This window comes from Ruditapes philippinarum, unplaced genomic scaffold (assembly GCF_026571515.1).
Source record: "Ruditapes philippinarum isolate M1 unplaced genomic scaffold, ASM2657151v2 ctg4157_1_1_1_1, whole genome shotgun sequence".
Taxonomy (NCBI): Eukaryota; Metazoa; Mollusca; class Bivalvia; order Venerida; family Veneridae; genus Ruditapes; species Ruditapes philippinarum.
Genome location: NW_026857621.1, coordinates 10,830 through 32,806, shown reverse-complemented (window position 1 = coordinate 32,806; position 21,977 = coordinate 10,830). Strand labels below are relative to the sequence as shown.

At 32.4% G+C, this 21,977-nt stretch overlaps 1 protein-coding gene across 2 annotated transcripts; it reads right to left on the bottom strand.

Annotated features, from left to right (window-relative positions):
- Positions 1-1,092: 1,092 nt before the first annotated feature.
- On the bottom strand, positions 1,093-21,487 carry LOC132750371 (high-affinity choline transporter 1-like). 2 transcript variants are annotated; one of them, XM_060740335.1, is made up of 10 exons: positions 21,373-21,484; positions 15,372-15,549; positions 14,346-14,453; positions 8,195-8,350; positions 7,316-7,464; positions 6,516-6,641; positions 4,466-4,619; positions 3,628-3,735; positions 2,914-3,020; positions 1,093-2,060 (listed from the first exon to the last, which is right to left on the bottom strand). In XM_060740335.1, exons 2-10 carry the CDS (start codon positions 15,544-15,546, stop codon positions 1,473-1,475), a joined length of 1,671 nt encoding a protein of 556 aa, XP_060596318.1. In that variant the 5' UTR covers positions 15,547-15,549; positions 21,373-21,484; the 3' UTR covers positions 1,093-1,472. The 2 variants fall into 2 exon arrangements, with proteins under 2 accessions (XP_060596318.1, XP_060596317.1); XM_060740334.1 differs by having other exon boundaries at positions 1,094-2,060; positions 21,385-21,487.
- Between the last annotated feature and the right edge of the window lie 490 nt (positions 21,488-21,977).

Genomic DNA, 21,977 nt, shown 5'->3' with positions numbered 1-21,977 from the left:
TTCAGAATGTCTATAAAGGTCACTGTCATGTTTCAAAATGGCTATAAAGGTCACTGTCTTATTTCAGAATGTCAAACAAGAAAAACTTAACAAAAGGTATGTTCTGTTTTAGTATGAAGGATTTAGCTTACATACAGAATATATATTTTATGATAAAGTCTAATATTGTGTCCTGAGACAGACAGGACAAGATACAAATTGATGTGTCAAAATGTGCACATAAAACTAGATCAGTAAGTTATGTAAATAAATTGTTAATGCCCCTTTAACTTCTGAATGACCTATGGTGAAAATCTTTCAGTATTTTGTACCAGTCAATGAACTAGAGTGGTTGGACCAATGCTCGGCGCATACCAATGCTCGGTGTAAAATTATTTTTTTTTAGAATATCTGAAAATGTCTCGAGATATCTCCGATTTAGGTCACTGGTGCTTTTATTTACATCTTTCACTATTTTATCCTGGTGTGGTTCACTGCTGGTAAAGTCACGTGACAATGCTAATAGCAGACGAACAACTGTATGTAATCCCTAAAATATAAATTATTAAAATCTTTTAACACTTAAGTTCTGGGGCTGTAAAATTTAAACTAAAAGTTGGGTACTTGTAAATGTATGAACCTAATTTGGTTGTTACAATTTATTCAATATGTTTTCGTCATAAGATAAAAAAGAGATTTTATTCGAAAACAATCCTACATCATGTAGTATTGTACGCCGAGCTATGGTACAATTTCACGCAAACCACTCTTGTTTATCCGGACTATCTATAGCTCCAGCCATGCACATCATTATGTGATTAGCAAATTTTACACAATGGCTATTTAAAACAATATCATCTTGAAAATGGAATATAACATTGAGGTTTGTTGACGTTGATTTGAATTTGCCATATCAAATATAGTATTGTTACACCGAGCGTTGGTCCACCCACTCGAGTTGACAAATTCAATATCTACAAGTCTGAAAGTGAACACATTAAAAATTGATAACTGCGTTCAAAAACTTGAATTGTAAAAAAAAAATTTTAATATTGACCATTATAAAACTTATATCACATAAATCAGTGATAAATTATCTTTAAATGATATAAAATTCATTATAATATGCATTTTGATGATGATCATTATCAGTTAATCTTAAAACACAAGTGTATTTTTTAACAAAACAACATTCAGTTTATATAAACTTTTTCTATTTTTTATAATTGGAGCAACAGGCCTGGAGGACTATTCCCAAAACATATTACTGTTTATGAAAATTTAATTCATATCAATTGTACAGAAACAGTCTTATATCATTAAAATACTGATTTGTAACAATTGTGTAACAAGAAAATTGCAACAGACCCACCAAATGTATAAATTCTATAATCTTTAAGATTTTTTTAAGGAGCACTACCCCAAGAGACAGTATACTTTCTGTTTGTCCGTAGGTATAAATATACAAACTAGACAATAAATCATCGGCTGCATCACAATGGTGAAACTTGTTCCCGTAACTTTTCATCAGATTCTTTATGTACAGAATCACTTTGGTCATGTGATCCAGTAGCACCTGTCAGATCATGTGACCTGCCCGCCGTGTCACATGGTACATCACTTGTAGTTACACTGTAGCTGTAATTGCGTCGACATTTAATGCCCATTACGTCCATATACTCTGGTATGATATGCTTATTAAACAAAACGTTGGTCAAAAAAGACACAAATAAAATTGTTATAAATGAACACAGCATTGAAAATGTCCGGAATGGAAATAACTGACCCATTTCTTCACTGTACCAAGGGTAATGTATAAAACTGTCAAAATCTAAAAAATGCTCGCCAGCGCCTATACGGCAAATGGAACCAACAAGAAAACCACATAATGCCCCGTATGAGTTTGAAAATTTGAAGAAAAGTGCACAGGTTAATTGTGGTAATACTATAACAAACACAATATCTGCCGCCAGTATAAACATGCCGTATATGATAGGAACGTAGATTGATATCACTGTTGCTATGATACCGATCAAAAATATAGCTGTTCTTTGTATCCATAGTAACTCTTTATCTGATGCCTGGGGAAAAAAAACATAGTTACAGTAATTAATGGTAAGCAATAATCATCCTTTACAAACTAACAAATTTCCAAGCAATTTATTATGATAACATTACACTTGCATATTAAAATCTTTGTATGAGAATAAAGACTTGAAATTTTAGGGGAAAAAAAACATGTTTAAATCAAGAATTTAAGAATGGCATTTTTCAAAGTAAACATAGAACTTGATCATATATCATGATATCTATTTTAATGTTTTCATATTCAGAATAATATAGAAGCATATGCCTGAGTATCTATATTTCCATTATTGCTGATGTGTTTATTTTGTAACACATTGTAAAGAGAGTCATAATTCATGTAATTGATACTTAAGGATTATTTTCCTTATTTAATGATGCATTTAAGATAGAATATCACCAGATGCAAGAAAATGTTAAATATGAAAACTTGGGAAGTGTTCAAAACATTTTAACTATTACCATGTGTAAAAGAAAACAAAACTTAACATTGGCCATATAATAATTGTTTTCGACGTCAAATTCTGCATGTACTTCACATGAATAATCAATAACCCACTTGACCCACAGAAGTTTCTAAACATACCCTTTGGAATGTATCAGAAATATTTAATTGATTAAAAGAATGGGGCAGTATTTGCATATTTCATTCAGCTTTATTTTCAACACATTATCAATCATTGGCTTATCACCATTACAGTGAAACAAATAATATTGTCTGTTTATTTGAAAGTTTGGTCACTCATAAGAAAGTATGTGTGATTTTAATTAACTGTACCTCTGCATCTAGCTCTTTTACAAACTGAAAAGCTTAGACAATTTTATTCATAATATAATGTATCTGCCTACCTTTTGTCTAAAGATATGTTTATATATATTGTATGTAAACATGGAACTAGATCCTAGTATAGAACTGTCCATTGATGACATTACTGCAGCTGATATAGCTCCCAAACCTGAAATAAATTACACAAAATAAAGTATGTTTCTTTTTAAGAAAATGATTTAAGTTTAAGTTCAACCAGTAACTGTAAAGTGCATTACTTATAGCTGGAACTTAAGTAAAACATTTAACCTTCTGTTTTAGCTCCCTTACATGATTCAGATTTATAAAATAGTCACTGGTCAACTCTGCCTACACACTTTTGTTAACTCCTCCCCCATACACTTTCGTTTACCCCGCCCACACACTTTCGGTACCTCCTCCCACACACTTTTGTTAACTTCTCCCACACACTTGTTAACTGCTCCCAAATACTTCTAAACTCGGCAAACACTTCTGTGAACTTGCCCAACAAACATTTGTCAAATTCTTCCACACATTATCTTTATATTTGTATTGCTGTCTCTGTCATTTACAGACACTTTAAAACCTTGCAGGTGATTTCTGATGAAACATGACCTCCTTGTGAGATGCATTCTAACTTGGCTCCCAACAAAACATTTATTTTAATTGATCACACTTTTTAATATAAAACAGACTTAAATTATCAATATTGGAGTATGATCAATGTCACATGGAATATTCAAACCTTGCTTAATAAATGTACCTAAAACCCTTACCTAAGATTGAGACAGCCGGAGGGGTAAATTCATAAAGAACATAGGGCAGGATCATACTTCCTTTACCAATCTCTAGAGGTGAAATACCCAACTTGGTGCCATTCCAATCTGTGTAAGTTCAAAGACAAAGACACAGTTATAATATAGAAATTAATTGGACACAATCATGTTTCGTCAAAATCTTAGCTAAAACAACTATACCAAGTACAAATGTACATATATCAAATTTATACATGTGGAGATGCTACCTACATCAATACAGTGATAATTTGAAAATAAATATTTGTGAATGACCACACCAAAAACAACTTGGAAAAACCATTAAGTGCAGACAGGCTGATAATATTTTGGTCATATAACAGGCAGTAGATACAGAGCAAGTATCCCTGTGTCTGTACTAATGTAAGTCACTTTTATGCAAGCAACTGGTATTTTGTTTATGTACAAAACTACTTTTTTTACAGACATACAGGATGAATAGAAATAGAAATTTTGTCTTCCAACAAATTTAGAAAACTTGTCTTCCAACAAATTTTTTAAGTTAGACACATGCTGTGAACAGGATTTAAATAATGTGGTCAAAATAATTGGTAAACCAGTCTTTCTCTTTTTTGTTTGGTTTTACATCGCATCAACACAGTACAGGTCATATGGCGGCCAACTTTTTCCAGCTTTATTGGTGAAGGAAGACATAAGGTGCCCCACCATACATTATTTCAGGCATAAATGGGCACCTGATTAGAACCACCAACATTCCAGTTAGATAGCTGGATAGCTTTGTCAAATGTAGAATCAGTCTTTAGGTATATTTTTGTAAATATGTTTTTTTGACATTTACCTGCAGATTTACCAGCAGCTCCTATAAGGACTGAAGGTATGACAAGAATCAGTGCTGAACAACCACCGGCAATTGATAAAACCTGTGCTTGTTGACTAGTCTTCACAGATAATACACGCTGAAAGTACGCCTGCCAAGGTATTGTCCCAAATGTCTGCAATGTCATATGTGTACATTTATTATTTAACAATAAAATTACTACTATGACTTGAACTTGCTATTGTTCAACTCACATTTTCTTTATTTGTTTCCAGCTTCACTGGTGGAGGAAGAACTCAGGTGCTCCCGTGCAATATTTCAGGCATAAACAGGCACCTGAGTAGAACCAACAACGTAGCCTCCTCACATGAAAGAATTCAAAGTCCCTGGCCAGATTCGACGAACCCATAGCAGTGAGTGGCAAGTGGCTTAATTTCAGCAATCTGAACTACGCAGCCATGGACGCCCTAACTCACATATTGATAGTGATTCCTGTTCTGGTTATGTTTAATTGTTAATGTGTTTATGTCAAACTATGTTACAAGTATAGAGCTTGGGCCCAACAGCAAGTTGACAAAGGGGCATAACTTAAAATATTAAATTTACAGATGTACCATGCATTATGGGAAATGGTAAGTAAAAATAACAAGTGGACAAATACCAATTACTTTTACATATGCTCCCCTAAAAACATAATTTTGGGAAACATTTATTTTTTATCCAAACTTCATACGTCTTTTTAAATTTTAATCTTGAAGGAACCTATAAATGGTTAGCCTTTGCCACTAGCATGGTGCCAGGCGAGCCTGCACTGTTATACATGTATTATGACCAGGATCTATACTGTTGATTAAGCACAAATATTTTATCTTGATATCAAAATCTCTATAGCTTTATATAAACTGTTCTAATTCCAAAACTGGGCAAACCTATTATACAAATTCAGCAGTTTAAGGGTTAAAGGCACATTATGCCTCAGAAATCCTTTTTTTGATTAATTCTTCAGAAATGTAAAATGAATAATGTTTTAATTATGGATTTAGAACATGTAAGATGTTTAACAGCTGAAGAAAGTAGTGCTGAATGTGCAGTAATGTGTCGTAAAGGTAGCAAAATGTAAACAAATAGTATTTTAACTTCCATACAAAATACTAATTCATTATAATTATACCAATTGCCAGCAAAGCAAAAGATGCAAAGATAGTTCATTTACATGGCAAATAAGTATTTTTTGTGGAACTTGTAACAAGACACCAAATATTTAAAATTTTGAGAAATAAAAATGATAGCATTTCTGACGCATAATGTGCCTTATTCATTTATATTATTTGTTATAAAGATTTTGAACAGATTATATGGCTTTATATAAACAGTTGTGAGGAAATATAACCCAAATCCCTAGGAAAAGGTACAAAGATTTTGAACAGATTATATGGCTTTATATAAATGGTTGTGAGGAAATATAACCCAAATCCCTAGGAAAAGGTACACAGATTTTGAACAGATTATATGGCTTTATATAAACGGTTGCGAGGAAATATAACCAAAATCCCTAGGAAAAGGTACAAAGATTTTGAACAGATTATATGGCTTTATATAAACGGTTGTGAGGAAATATAACCCAAATCCCTTGGAAAAGGTACAAAGATTTTGAACAGATTATAATTATGGCTTTATATAAACAGTTGTGAAGAAATATAACCAAAATCCCTAGGAAAAGGTATGGCAAACAACCGTTTATGTACGGCCATATCACCTGTCAGAAATATCTATAATGAACTTATAATACAGCAAACATTTTCTTAAAAGAAAAAAGTGAGTTTTTTTTATAAATTGACAGAAGCCGTGTATATGAACTTATATTTAACATCACGATTATCCAGTAAAAAGTGATGTTACAAACTTGTAATATTATAAATAGGTAACTAAGATCTATTTGTATCAGCGCACATACATGTAATTCCCATTGACACTACTAGACTAAATATCATACTTTAATACCATATATGTGAGAGTGTTACTCTAAACATAAGGAACATTATTTACAAAATCAATCAGATTATTCACTTACCATGGCAATAAGTAGATCCACCCACTGTGCTGAAAGATTTTTGTTCAGTTCTCCAAGCCAGTTGGTTGAATCTGGTGAAATATTTCCAACACTTTTGTTGGTTAGCACAAATGGTACACTAAGCACCTGAAATATATATATCTTTATAAATGATAAAAACAATAAAGTTTGAAACAAATCCATTCATTAATAATATCAAAGTTTTTGCATATTTTACGAAGATTCAATTTTACCACTAAGGTTAGTTATATAATGCATTAGATATAGCTTTTTATCACATACTCATGCCACTTTTGTGACTCTGTAAAATGGTTTTGCAAGCCGGCAGTACATATATTTTGATGTGACATCATATGCATTATACAAACAACATAGATACTTAAAATGTTGGCGTTACACTTTAGGCATGTCAACAACAAAAATGATTATTTTTCACTGTAAACATACATTTTTTAGGCATGTAATAAATAGATTCAATGAATTCAGTATTGAATCTACACTCATTTAATATCTTGTATATACCCTTCAATTACAAACAAAGAGCCAATTATAGAAAAATTCAAGAAATTGACCTATACAAACAAGGTCAGTTATGAGTCAAGGTCTAATACTTTACAATTTCAGCAAGTTAATTACAGTCAATTTAATTTAGAAAGATAATTTGAGTAATTTTAGAAATGAAGTGTACTCAAGATAAAGTCTACAGACATCCAGATGACGAGACATGCAAACAACCTCAAACAATTATACCCCCTTACAACTGAAAAGGTATAATAATGGTAATAATAGCCTTGACTTACCAGTCCAAATGTTATGAAAATAAGCTGTACAATGTCAGTATAGGCCACACTGATCATCTGTCCTACCATAGTATAGGCAACAGTCACACCAGCTGATGCAACTATAGCAACTGTAAGGTCAAGGTTAACTATAACACTCAAGCTGGTCCCTGTGAAAACACAACAATTTATTTTATAAAACACAACTGGTTTAATTCACAAAACAAAATGAAAATGGAATCTCTTCACATAAAATGCTTTAATTTTCCCTTTTGCAAAGTTTTGAATATTAATTTACACCATTCGGGTAATTTGTAACGAAAACTTATCTCACTGGGTGCATAAACCCTAAGCCTGCAAGAAGCGAAAAAAGAATTTACCCTTTGTCACCAACACAGAACCTGACCAGTCTGCATATTACCAGTGCAGTCTGAGAAAAATCTATACTGTTTTTAGCTCATCTCTTATACTGAAATCCGGTAAAATTCAAACACTGATCCAAATTAAAGGATGGGAAAATTTATTTCATGAATTCAGCAAGTTAAGGGACTCTACTGAGATTTTTTGACATGATTCTGATGGAAATGTTGTTTTTTTTTAGATTAGTGTACCATCTGATGTAGGTCTGAATCAAAAACTTGCGCCATGGTCACCTTGGCCTTAACCCTTTTGACCTCAAAATCATGAAATGACTAATCTCCATATGATATTTTTGGACTGTAAGTTCTGTAGTTATTGGTTGTGCATGTTAAGCGCCAGTGTATGGACTTACCCCATCACTGTTTGCTCCATTTTTAAGCAGGGGGAAATATTTGATTTTTTTATGTTTCTAGGCTTTTGGATCACAATGGAGTTCCAGTCAAGGGATAGAATGTACAAGGTGAGGACAAGACAATTTACCTAATGCTGAGAGAATAGAAGCTGTCCAGAAAAGATCGCCACACAATGATGCAAGGTACACTAACATCACTATTACATTGCCAAACCTCTCGTGGAATGGATCTAGCATTGTCATGTAGCATCTCTCTCGCATTGGCTTCGCATATACAAGACCACCTGAAAGACATTTATTGATATTAAAACGTGCTTTCCTGTTTACTTCTTGTATCTTTATTATCACCCTCATCCCCTTGTTTACTGTTCTAATATTAGTGAAAGAGCATTTAAAGGTCAGACCCAAGTTTCCTGTCAGGGAATGGCACCTGTTTTTACAAAACAATTTAACTAAAATGACAAGGCAATATGCATCAATGCATTTGATGACAATTATTTATGCTTAAATATAAATATACCACAAAATGAACATTTGCCAACATTCACCAATCTAATAACCTAAGTTTTCTGTCGGATAACATAAGAAAATGCCCCTATGTCATATGTCCTAATCCAGTGTTGATTTTCACGGAGACGTTTGCAGTTTTGTTACTTGTAGAAACAACAGGTATTTATCACAAAAACCGCGGCACGGGAGTGTAATAAAGCCATTTAATAAAAACGATATTACACTAGACAATATTACACTAGTGTAATAACACTTTGACGTCACGTCATTTGCGCTATAAACATAGCGTTAAAGCGCGGTAATACAAGCGTTACACTATGACGCGTCAAAGAAAAATGTCTCTTGTTTACAGTTTACCATTCTTATTTTATATATGTGATAAATAGAATATTATATTCGTGTAGATTCAATACTAAATTTATTGAACTCCTTGAATAAAACAATATTTTGCTCGCCAGAGGCTCACATAATATGATTTTATTCAACTCGTTTAATAAATTTAGTATTAAACCTACACTCATTTAATATCCTCTATGTATTGGTTAAGAATCTGACAATAATCATACTCCTTAGAAGTTCCCTTACTATCTGACTAGTCCAGTACATTTTGGAAGAGTCTCAATAATTTTTCAAAAGGTATTTGACCAGTTGATAAAGACATTTATGTAAAGTAAGGACTGGTCTGACAAATCAATATCTCAACAGATGAAATATTAAGGTTTGCTCTTTATAAAATTAATGTCTAGAAATGTAAGAAGTTCTCCAGTGGTTGTACTAACTGACCTAAAGGTTAATGTCCATCAGTCAATGACTTGGACTCAGGAATTTAACCCTGACTTGCAAATCATGCTAATACTACAAGCCCTTTTGTTTAATAACTGTTTTTCTTGTGTTTTTTTTTTACTTTTAGGGGAATGGTTGCAGGGGCCATTGAAAGGAGAAAATTGCATTGCAGAAGGGATAAAAGGAGAAAGTAAGGAACAGATAAAATAGTCCATGTTTTTGTCAAATTGTGAAATAATACTATGTTTTATGTCATACCCTGTCTCACCACTGTGATGAAATCAATATCAAAGGATATTTAGAGGGGAATTGTTTTTCAGAAATAGGGGAAAATATATACTTTCTGGGGAGGGGAATGGGGCCAAATTTCGACTCCAAAAATGCAAAAACAAGCAGTATGATACGGATTATAAATATACAGGGTTAAACTTCTTTTGACTCAGGTTTTAAACGGACAACAAATAGTTTGGAGTTTTTTTCTCTATGAGATATATAAAATAAATACAAACATCATGTGAAACTTGTTTGAAACTTTAGAAACCTGAGCAAGTCATTAAAACTCTCATCATTTATAAAACAAGATACTATCTTATTATAAAAACCTCACACAAGTAAACATGTACATATAATCAAATTGTCTCATATATCTTATAACCTATGAAAGTATATTGTTAACATAAATTAACGTTTGAAAAGAAAAAAAGACTTTGAAATATTATAATTTAATGTATTATAGTATATCTTAATAAAAATCACATATATATCTAAGATATCTAGTCAAGTTGTTTTTTATTCCATACATAAAAAAATAAAATCTAATATAACCTTTTATATCTTTTTAGTCATGTTTAGTAATACTATCAATGGCTCAAAGCTTATCTATAAATCTACACAAAAGTATGATATAAAATATAATTTTCCGTGTTTTTTTTTCTCTCACATATCTTAAAAAGTAATACATGTATAATATTTTGATCCAATCTCAACTATTCTACATATAAAATAATGCTTTCACTGATTCTCATTAGAATTGTGAAATTGACAGATCAAAAGTCGAAAAAATCGATCTCCTTAATAGGGCCTATTTTCGATGATTTCGAAAAGTAGAACCCTTAAATGAGACAATTGTGAAATTTTTTGAACATCAACCAAATACTTTGCGAGTACTACTCTCTGAAAGAAGCAACCCTAGTTGTCAAATTTATCCTATTGTAATGTACGCTACTATCAGTTTATTAATTAAAACATTCCGAATTTCATAAGAAATATTAAACATATCCACTTCAGAGAACTTTATTTTTGCCATGTATTCATTACATTTATAAAATAACAAAATATTTCACTATGAAACGCTTGAAATATTTTTTTCTTGAGCTTGTAAAGTTATCGCGATAAAACGCAATTCTACAAAAGTACGTTTATTTAAAATGCGGAATTTTTGATGATTGATTTCATTTGTATGATTCCATTTATTTGTTTAAACAATGACTTCAATGATGATAATGTGACGGAAAAAAAACTTTGCAAACAAAATACATGACTAAAATTTTGTGGTAGAGTCTTTTTGACAGAACATCAATTGTCTCGGACATTACGTAATCCAGTAAAAATATTCGTTGTGGGTAAAAGTAATAGTTATTATTATCATCATTTTATTATACAATCATTTTTTAAGTTTAGACTTAATATTATTAAGTGTGTTCATTTAAGCTTGAGTTAATAGCATGGGTAAATAATATTGCACAAACGAATTAAATTACGAGTATAACTATGTATCCGGCATACAAAAGAAGTTATATACCTGTTCTTATATTAATATCAATGTCATAAAACATATTTACTGAGATCGTGGGCATGTATGCAGCGTACAGAATAACAATACATATATTACAATTCATGCCTTTGATATTATTAAGGCTACGTACATCAAATTTTAAGATTTGAACAGAACATTTCAAAATAGACACCTTACTAGCCAATATTGAGATAAATGTATTTTAATTGTTAATTATTATGTGCTTCCTACGTAGTTTAAAATATTTCAATTACAAAGAGCCAACATTGTCTTTTCCTCTTCTACACTTGTAAGTGCAATTACTACTTATTTCTAATACATATTTCACCATATTATGACTGTAGAGATGAAGAATTTTTTCAAGGTCTGCGTGAAATGTTCGATACTAATATTGTAATGTTTGATACATCGTTGTAATATGTTGTAGACGCTATCATGTGTATAATATTGTAGATGATATATTTTAAACATGTCAGCAACTATGTTTATAGTATCTGATAATATTTTCAGTTATTATATGTATGTTTATAATAGTAGTTTTTTTTTTTAACGCGGTGAAACGTTATTAGGGTTTGAAACTGATTTAGATGATAATCAACAATATTGCCTTATATATATTTACGCATTTAAATTACAAACACCTATTTACTTTATTTAAACAATATATAATTATGGAATATTTCCCCAAAACAAAAGCAAAATCGCTGAAAACATTAACAAATGTATAGATTGCCATCAGAATAATTCAGTAATGTTCGATACGAAATGTAGTGAACATTACAATACCTATTATGAAAGGCTTATCACTTATAATCTATATCTAAACAACTTCAGTAAGAAAACCTTGCATACAGATTCTGGCTTTAGAAGAAAATTAATATTAAACGTATTACATCTTTGTTTTTGTAGTTACAAGAATCTGATATTCAGTTACTAGATTCTAAAGCCTTACTTATACAAAATTAAGAAAATTTGATTATAACTGTAAAAAATACAAGGATGTATACATTTATGCTGCATCTATGATTAAGTATAACACAAAAATGACTAGTTTAAGTCCTGGTTAATTGAAAATTAAGTATACTAAAGCCATGTTACATTTTTATTGTATTGAACATTACAGTCGCATACATTACAGACATATGTGTATATAGATATATTAAAAGATTCGTGGGTACAATTCTTTAAGATTTGGTTATTATATATCCCTCGAAATGTAAATCATTTATTAAAAATTCCTTATTTGGGAAATAGTGCATAGAACGTACTAATTTTTATGTAGCGAACATTACATGCTTAAGTCATCATCTGGCACAGACTGTCAAAGTTATAGAATCTCGGTTAATTCTTAGAATTTATCATAAGAAAGATAAGTCTGGCTATAGTAGCATAAGTATTTAATTGTAAATAAACATATAAACGACTTAGATTACTAAGTTATTTTCAGTTATGTGCGGCACTTAATTTACAAGTCGCGTACATTACCGATGCCAGTAAATTTTGGCGACAGTTCTAAAACATTCTACATTTGACAAAGATCAGTCTTTTCAAGTGGGTCAAGCTTCGAAAACAGATAAGAAGGCATACATACTCCTGCACAAATTAATTTTTTGCCGGAATTGTATAGGTTTTTGGGGTTACACTAGCTCAAACACGAATAATCCAAAATGGCGACAGTCTCGAACATTACATTTCCAATAGCTTCCCTCATAAAATTTTGGTATCGAATGTGTTATCAATGAAGTCTAGGGATCAAAAAATTCCCTTATATACTTTTTGTACGTTAGCTATCAAAAAGCAAGTTTTTCTGAATCGATTATGTTCAGAGTGTGCAGCGACATCAATTTCACAATTCGCGTGAGAATAAGTGTTTACAAAAATATCATGTAGCAGTTTTTATTTCATTATTTGGGGAAAAGGAGACAGGTCACACTTCTGGAGAATAGTCTTTAGAAAGTAAAACCAAAATAAATTTGTTCTTTAAACATCAAGATAGTACTGAAGATTCAGTCTAAATAATGAATCTAATTTTCTATTTCATTTTATTTCTTTTATTTGAGGAGACAGTCATGAAATCTTCAAAATCCATACTTTTTGAAAAGGGGAATGGGGCCTATTTTCAGTACCTGAAAAGGCCTAAATATAAGATAAGATATACTTTTGAAATACAAGTGCATTCAAAATGATATCTTGGCTTAATGTTAATGTTGTCATTTTATTAGGTTGGCACATGCAGTTAAGAAATTTGAAAGCAATCAGAAAACATCTCACTCAGAAATCTGCAGAAATCCTTGTTCACGGTTTGATTCATTCACATTTAGACTTTTGCAATGGATTATTCGCTGATATTCCAGCCTATCAACTTGATAAATTACAACGTGTGCAGAATTATGCTGCTAGAATTGTCACTGGAGCTGCTTACTATCAATCCAGTGCTGAAATTCTTAAATCACTCCAATTCGAGCAAGAATCATGTACAAAGTTATTGTGACTGTGTTTCGTGTTGCAAATGGCACCGCTCCATTGTATCTTCGTAAATTATTCACTAAATGCCAGAGTCAGTACAGGAAAAGACTGAGATCCTCATCATCTAGCCACATTCGGTTTGATATACCATCAACAAATTCAAAACTTGCTGACAGATCCTTGGCCATTGTGGGACCTAAATGGTGGAATTCATTGCCAGACTATCTGACGGACATTACCAATGAAAATCAGTTTAAGGCCAAACTTAAAACATACTTGTTTGGACTGTTTATCAACTAGAGTTGTAGATTGGCTGTGCCATCGAAACTGGGTCTGGGAGTGTCTTGATCAAGCATATGTGTATATAGTCTTAATAATGTACAGCGCAATTGAATATTCAATACATTTTTGCGCTATATAAATGTCTTGTATTTGTATTTGTTCATGTCAAGGGATTGTCACTAAAGAGAAATCTACTTTGAACTTGTATGCTACAATCTAGAAACACCTGTAATCGGTATATACATGTTATCTAGCTTGCAAGGTGGCAGAGTTTATTTTATACCTATTTATTTTATATTTAAAAGATCCTACATGTACATTATAATCATCATTTGTGTGATAGCAGACTTGAATCACAGTCAAATTCATTTTTGGAACGTGTAATTTCAACTAAACACATGACAATGGAGGTCCAATTTAATGCAAGATCCTTGCAACTTTACCTGTGAGAAGGCCTAGAAATATACCAAGAGGAGCCAATGTCCATACTAAACCATCTGTTGCTATGGATTCAGCTGTTCCATTAATGTATCCCCCTCCTACAGTAGTGGCTGAAATATTGAGAAATAACATACACAAATGTACATGTAGCTGAAAATACATGTATTCAAAAGAAGACTTACTGTTATTCTGCCTACTTTTTAATAAAATGAAATACACATAAATGAAATATTATTCATTTTAATAGTGACTTTACTTTAGAACCCCTTTGTATTTTTTTTTGTTTCTGAAAAGACAACCAGTGATCTGCTATAAAGATCATTTTATAGTGAACAAAAAAAACATAATAAATTATGATTTATCAGCACTATGTATTATATAATTATGAATTAGGATCTCCTATATTCAGTGATTTCGTTAAGAGGCAACTGTAGGCAAAAATGACTGTTTAAAATAAATTTTAGGGCACTTCAAAGCTTAGAAAACACTCTTTTTGTATGTGATAGACCAAAAATGACCACCTTCAAAATGGAATAACTAGGAAAACTTTCTTTGCATGCATTAATTTCATCAATACTCAAGTAACATATTACAAACATTATCCTTTTTGATAACATTTGTCAGATCTTTATATTTTTATTTATCACACACCCGTGCCGATTTTGCGACTCCGTAAATATGGTATTGCACGGCCGTGCATATATTTTGACGTGACGTCATAAGCGTTATACAACATAGTGTAAAGACTCGCTAAATGTTAGCGTTATACTATAGGCGCGTTAATGAAAAAATACTCTTATTTCACTTTAAACGGTCTTTATTTTTGGTATGTGATAAAAAGAATATTAAATTCATGTAAGTTCATTACTGAATTTATGGCACTCGTTGAATAAAATGATATTATGCTCGCCAGAGGCTCGCATAATATAATTTTATTCAACTCGTGCAATAAATTTAGTATTGAACTTACACTCATTCAATATCGTCTATATATTACATGTTTATATACTGGAATACATTAAAATCACCTGTCATTGTGAAAATTCCAACAAATGTGCTGATATTTCTGTCCGCCACAATGGATGACTCCATCTGACTGGTCCCCCCATTTTGTTTCTTTCTCCGAGCAGCAAGCACTCCAACGATGAAGATCACAAGATAAAACACAATCAGTACAACCAGTCCAGCTACATTAACTCCCATTACCTGGAATATAAATAATCTTATCTCAAACAGTGATTTTATAAGGGACAATTTGGGGCCGATTTCCGCCCCATTCCTCTTATCCAGAAAGTATATATTTTCCCCTATTTCTAAAAGAAAATTCTCTCCAAAAGTAAAACAAGGGGGCCACTGGCCCCAAAGCGCTCACCTGAGAACAGAAAGTTATTAGTGTTAAAGCCGTGAAATCTAGTGTTTGTTACATTTCTTACACCTTAACCTGTACACATGGTCCAAAACTCATAGCTGTATATTAAAGGACAAGAAAGTAGGTCACTTGGTCAAAATCTACGTCAGATGATATCAAAGTTGAACTGTGCATAGTCATGGTTCAAATTTCATAGCTGCATCAAAAGACAAGAAAGTGGGTCACTTGGTCGAAATCTAGGCCAGCTCATATCAAAGTTCAATTTTACATCTGAAGCTGAGCACAAATTTTAAATCAGTATATCAAATAAATATACAGGTCCACCAGACAATGCTTCATGTCAAATATTTAAGCACTAGTTTTATCCGTTTCTGAAAACATAATTTTTAGTGTTTCTTTAATGAACATTGTATATAAAAAATACTCTTGACTCAAAGGGGCAGGGCTTATTTTGGCCATGTGCCGGTGCGAGTTAGTGATACGTTAGTTTTCATTTGATACCGATTTAAATAAAGTCTTCTGTTTTCCTGCGAGTTTCCACTATATTTTGCGGACCAGCAAATTTTTCATGATTTTGTAAACAAACAGTCATGCGACAAGGTGTGGAAAATGTAATTTTATGTGCAGAGCTTGGAAGAGAAGTATGACTGAATAGTTACATATATTTGTTTATTAGAAGAATACATACTTTGATTGACACTAGAAAGAAATGGCATAGGTCAGGGATAACATTGACACTAGAAAAAAATGCAAAAGGATAGCATTAATGTTGAAATTTATGTTGGTCACTCAGTTATGAATACATTTCAATTCTTGGTTTCTTCAGGAAATAGAAGTGTGGGTAAAAATAATTACTTCTTTAATACATAAAGAAATTCTGTTTGAGCTTATTTATGTGTGAATTAGAAGACTTGAAGTAGTTACAAAACAATGGTTGATTTTTTTCAATATTCAGTGATGGGGGTCTACAATAAAAGTATCTGTGTAATTTTGTGAAAACTAATTCTTATATTTGTTTTGTTTAACAATTACATTAAATGCCATTTGAAAATGATCTGTAAAAAAACCTTATTCATGAATCTATACATACAAATTGAAAAATTTCTTCGCTTACTTATTCAAATACATTCATAAACAAGAGCTGGTTGAACAGGGTAATGCTCCCCAAATAGGTTTTGGACACAGGAAGGTATACCTCTTGTAGTGTCAGAGATATGTCACAGACAAAGTTCAAAGTGTAAAAACAACCAAAATGTTGTGCGCAACACATCATCTAAATATGGTGATCATTTCTGTGAAATAGTTGTAAAATCTGACTTCAAATAACAAAGTTATGGGCTGGACACGATTTTGCTGCAAGGTCATGCTTTGACCTTGACCTTCAAGGTAGCGACCAAAATGTTGCATGTGACATGTCGATTCAATATGGTGATCATCTCTGTGAAATAGTAGTTAAATCCGACTTCAAGTAACGAAGTTATGGGCCGAACACGATTTTGCTGCAAGGTCATGCTGTTACCTTGACCTTCAAGGTAGCCATCCAAATGTTGCATGCTACACATTGTCTCAATATCGTGATTATAATGGTGAAGTAGTTTTAAAATCCAACTTCAAATAACGAAGTTATGGGCTGGACACCATTTTGCTGCAAGGTCATGCTGTGACCTTGACTTTCAAGGTAGCGACCCAAATGTTACGCGCCACATGTCGACACCATAAGGTGATCATTTCTGTGAAATAGTTTTAAAATCCAACTTCAAATAAGGAAGTTATGGGCGGACATGATTTTGCTGCCAGGTCATGCTGTGACCTTGACCTTCAAGGTAGCAACCAAAATGTTGTGCGCGACATGTCGTCTCAATATGGTGATCATTTCTGTGAAATAGTTTTAAAATCCAACTTCAAATAAGGAAGTTATGGGCTGGACACGATTTTGCTGCAAGGTCATGCTGTGACCTTGACCTTCAAGGTAGCGACCCAAATATTGCGCGCTACACGTCGTCTCAATATGGTGATCATTTCTGTGAAATAGTTTTAAAATCTGACTTCAAATAACAAAGTTATAGGCCGGACATAATTCCCGACATACATACGGACGGACTGACAGACAACCCGGCGACTATATGCTACCCTGAAATTTTTGAGGAGCATAAAAACTAGAAATATGTCCATAGGACACGGATGCCCCCCCACACACCACTGTTCTGTCAATCTTATGACACTAGGTCAAATATTTTTTGGACTACAATAAAATACCACCTAACGACCACGCCACAAATAGGACCACGCCGCTATTAAGGGCACTTTTCAAAAGTACAAAATATTTGCCTTCTTTATACATTGAGAAAAATGATCAATATGGCGACCACATCTCTAATCCGGCATTGCGACTACTTGTGACAGACATTTGTGTGCATTTCTTATTAAATCATTAACCTGTATTACGACCATGCAACATAATGACCACCCAACACGATGTGTTAATTGCCCCCATTGACAGAATCTTTCCTCCGGCATAAACGCTTGGCTTGATTTACGATCTACCATTAGTATTCAAGCGTCAGCATGATTGGGATTAAATCTCTTCAACAATTAATTTTGTTGGTAATTAACAGGTGGTCAATAGCAATTTAATTTGTTTGTTGGTGGCAAGTATGGGTAAAAGCCACTAACGGTTGCAAAAGTGTGTTTTATTTAGATATGCAATTAATGTTTAAGTCATAATGAGAAGTGCAAATTTCTACCGATCAAAATTTTTAATTCTTTATATATTGTTCTGCCTTTGAATAAAAGAAATTATGCACTAGTCCTTTATATTTTGGAAAAATTGTTAAACCTCAGTCTTCTATTAGTTTGCATTCTTATGGCCCTTACAATCATTGCTTGCTAAATCTATCAAATATTAAATTTAAATGTTTAAAATCTAAAGAAAGTTAAAAAAAACCACCTAAATCAATGTCTGCTACATGAGTACATAAACATTCAGTTTAGTTGGACTGCATTAGTTCTAAAAGTGGCTTATTCACTATTAAGACCAGTTCACTATTAAGACCACTTTGAGTCAGTCCCATTAGTGGTCCTAATAGAGAGAATTTACTGTAAATGTTCCACAAGTTGAAAACTAAAAATCTTTTACTTAGTAAAGGGCAAGAACTTTACAAATCCTGAATAAATCCACAAGCAAATCCCAGTGCATAAGTACACATGCTGACCAACATTCTTTCAGGCCTACTGTTGAAGTCAAATACTTTTTGAGCTATGCATGAACAAGTTGAAAATTGCAAATTTATACTACTGTAAGTCAAGGGCAATAACTCTTACAAAACTGAAAAAGAATCCACAAAGTCCCAGGTGTATAGCTTCACAGTGATGTGATCCTGTAAAGTTGGTTGATTCTAACTCAAGCACACAAGGAACAAATAACACAACATCATAAAACGGTTTTTACTAAGTCAAGGGCAGTAACTCTAAAAATACAGTGTTTTTTTTCTTTATATAACTACTACCCTAAAACGGTACTGTTCCCAATAGAAAATAGACATTAAAATTCCCAATTTCCAATGATTAAATTCCCAAAATGGCTGTTCAAAATTCCAACAAGGCCAAGAAATTTCTCTGAAATCATTTTAATCCAACATATTCATATAAATCACCACTTCATAGTTTTACCTTGACAGTGGAAGCTGTTAGCTATCTTTATTCATGATGATTAATCTCATTTGTAGCTGAAAAAAATGCATTAAAAAATATTCCCAATATAAGTCTAAATAACGCATTTTTTCCCAATCAGTCTGGTACGGGCACCATTCCCAAAGTAGAGAAAAAAAAACGCTGAAAAACTAAATTAATCCACATGAAAATACCCAGGTGCACAGCTACACATGCTGATCAGCATCCATGTAAAGTTTCATGACTCTATGTCAAATCCTTTTCGACTTAAATGGGACACAAGTTGAAAATTGAAATTTTTTTACTAAGTTAAGGGCAATAACTCTAAAAATACTATATAAATTCACATGAAAATACCCAGGTGCACAACTATACATGCTGATCAACATTCCTGTTAAGTTTCATGACTCTAGGACAAATACTTTTTGAGTTACATGCGACACAAAAGAGAACGGACGGAAGGACGAATGGATGGACGGACAAGGGTAAATCTAAATGCTAATTGTTCATCTTCATTTGGAAGACTGTGTTATGATCAATGCTTAGTAATTGGATTTTGAGATATTTATGGATAGTATGTAATTTTATGGACAGTCTTTTAATTTAAAACTTTTCAATCCATTAATAAACAAACTGCAGATCATTCAAAATACAGCTGCCAGCATCATATCCAGGACTTCGAGGTACGACCATAATTATCACACCTGCTCTTAAAGAACTACATTGGCTTCCAGTGCAATGCAAGATTCTGTTTAAAATGCTTATGCATACTTACAAAGCTTTGTTCAATCACCAAAATAAATAAAAGAAATGTTATGTGTTTAAAAACCAAGAAGAAATCTGCAATCTCAGAACAAAGCAAAATCATTAGCGATACCAAAAAGTACAACAGTTACTGTAACTTACAGAATCCGACTATTTGAATATGTAGCTCCAAAACTATGAAACAATCTACCCTCCGGTCCAAGCCACTCAAGCTAATTAAGTTCTTTCAAATGTGAACTTAAAACACACTATTTCAAACAGGCTTATGAATACTGTAGCGTTTTATTAGTAATAATCTTTTTCATATCTTTCAAAAATGATTTATAAAAAGTTAGAAGCACATGAGAACTGTTTTCTTAACTGTCTGCTCAGATTAACAGGTAAAGGTCAACCTCGTAATAATTTGGTCAAACATTTTGGCAAAATGGCGGCCAAGTGCTGATTTTTTTATCTGAAACTATTAGGCAGTTGATATGTTTGTAATAAGTTTTTTGATATGTTGATACTCAGCTTATCAACAGAGTTTTATTGAGATGTATGATTCACTTTATTACATGCTCGCTGAATTAATACGAATGTCAGATTCCTAGCATATTTATTGGTGGGATTTCCCTATGGGTCTGTCTTCATGTCTGCAACATTCATGTCATCTCCCACCATATAAACGGGTATGCTGAAAAATTTAAGCGCTTACCATACAGTTACATTTAATCATAAATTAATCATATACATTTTCTTCTATTTTCATACTTAATGTCTATAGATTAAAAGATAAAAAAAATCTATAAAAATAGAGGCCCGTACGGCTAGCCAAAAGTTCTAGCTGTATGTGAGTCGCATACGGCTAGCCAGGACACACTGTTCTAATTAGCCATACGGCACTATTCAAAATTATATAAATGTCGAAATTGCATATGCAATTTTTTGTCTTTAAACAAGGATTTTAACCAAGTACCTGCATTCGTCCTCTGTGTTCACTTAAATAAAGATAAAGAAAAAATTAATACGAAGGATATTGAAAGCTTTGTAATCTTTATAAGGATTGTCAAGTGTTATAGGACAGAGATGACTGGCGTGCCAAGCAAGTGTTGGCACTTTGGGGCCGAACCGACTCCGATTCACTCAAATCACCGTCATAATCTGGTTCGCGAAAACCAATGACAAATATCAAGTTTACCCGACATTTCTTAAAAACTAGAATAATAAAGTTTGAATCTGATAGATACCTTAATACAGACCTTATGCTTCTACTGACATTGTACAACAATTCTCAGTTTCTAAGAAAAACCTTGTAAAACCTGGACATGCTCGAGTTTAGTTTACACATGGAAAGTAATAAACCCAAATGAACGATAACTACAAAAAAGTAATTACAACTACAGTTAATCAAAGCACTGGATGTACTGATGAAAGAGGCTATGACAGAATGTTTCAGACTTATAGTTTCTTTTCTTTTTGCCTAAAATGTGCTGTTATTTTAATTATTACCAAAATAAGAAGATATGCACATTGCGCCATTTATCCTTACTGTTGTGTTCAACCATTCATATATATGGTTTATATGGTTGACTATTCATTTTGTTAATATTCCAGAACATTTCATTGAGGTCTACATATTCGGACTGTTAATCATGCAAATTTTGAAAAACCTAAACTGCCATTTATAAATGACATACCAGCAAGTATGACGACTGTTCATTATAAGGTCATAATACCATTTTACAACTGACGGTTCCTTATCAAAATATTCTAGGACTGTTCATCATAAATACTTTAATATGTCATTTTAATATCATTGAATGATAATAACAACTGCAAGTTATGCAACATT

What these genes read in the sequence shown, in the direction of transcription:
- LOC132750371 (XM_060740334.1), bottom strand. Translation starts at nt 15,546, where the DNA reads ATGGGAGTTAATGTAGCTGGACTGGTTGTACTGATTGTGTTTTATCTT. An exon ending in TTTTCATAACATTTGGACTG is followed by an intron (nt 6,642 to 7,315) that starts GTAAGTCAAGGC and finishes TATATATTTCAG; the next exon opens with GTGCTTAGTGTACCATTTGT. An exon ending in AACATATCTTTAGACAAAAG is followed by an intron (nt 2,061 to 2,913) that starts GTAGGCAGATAC and finishes TTTTTTCCCCAG; the next exon opens with GCATCAGATAAAGAGTTACT.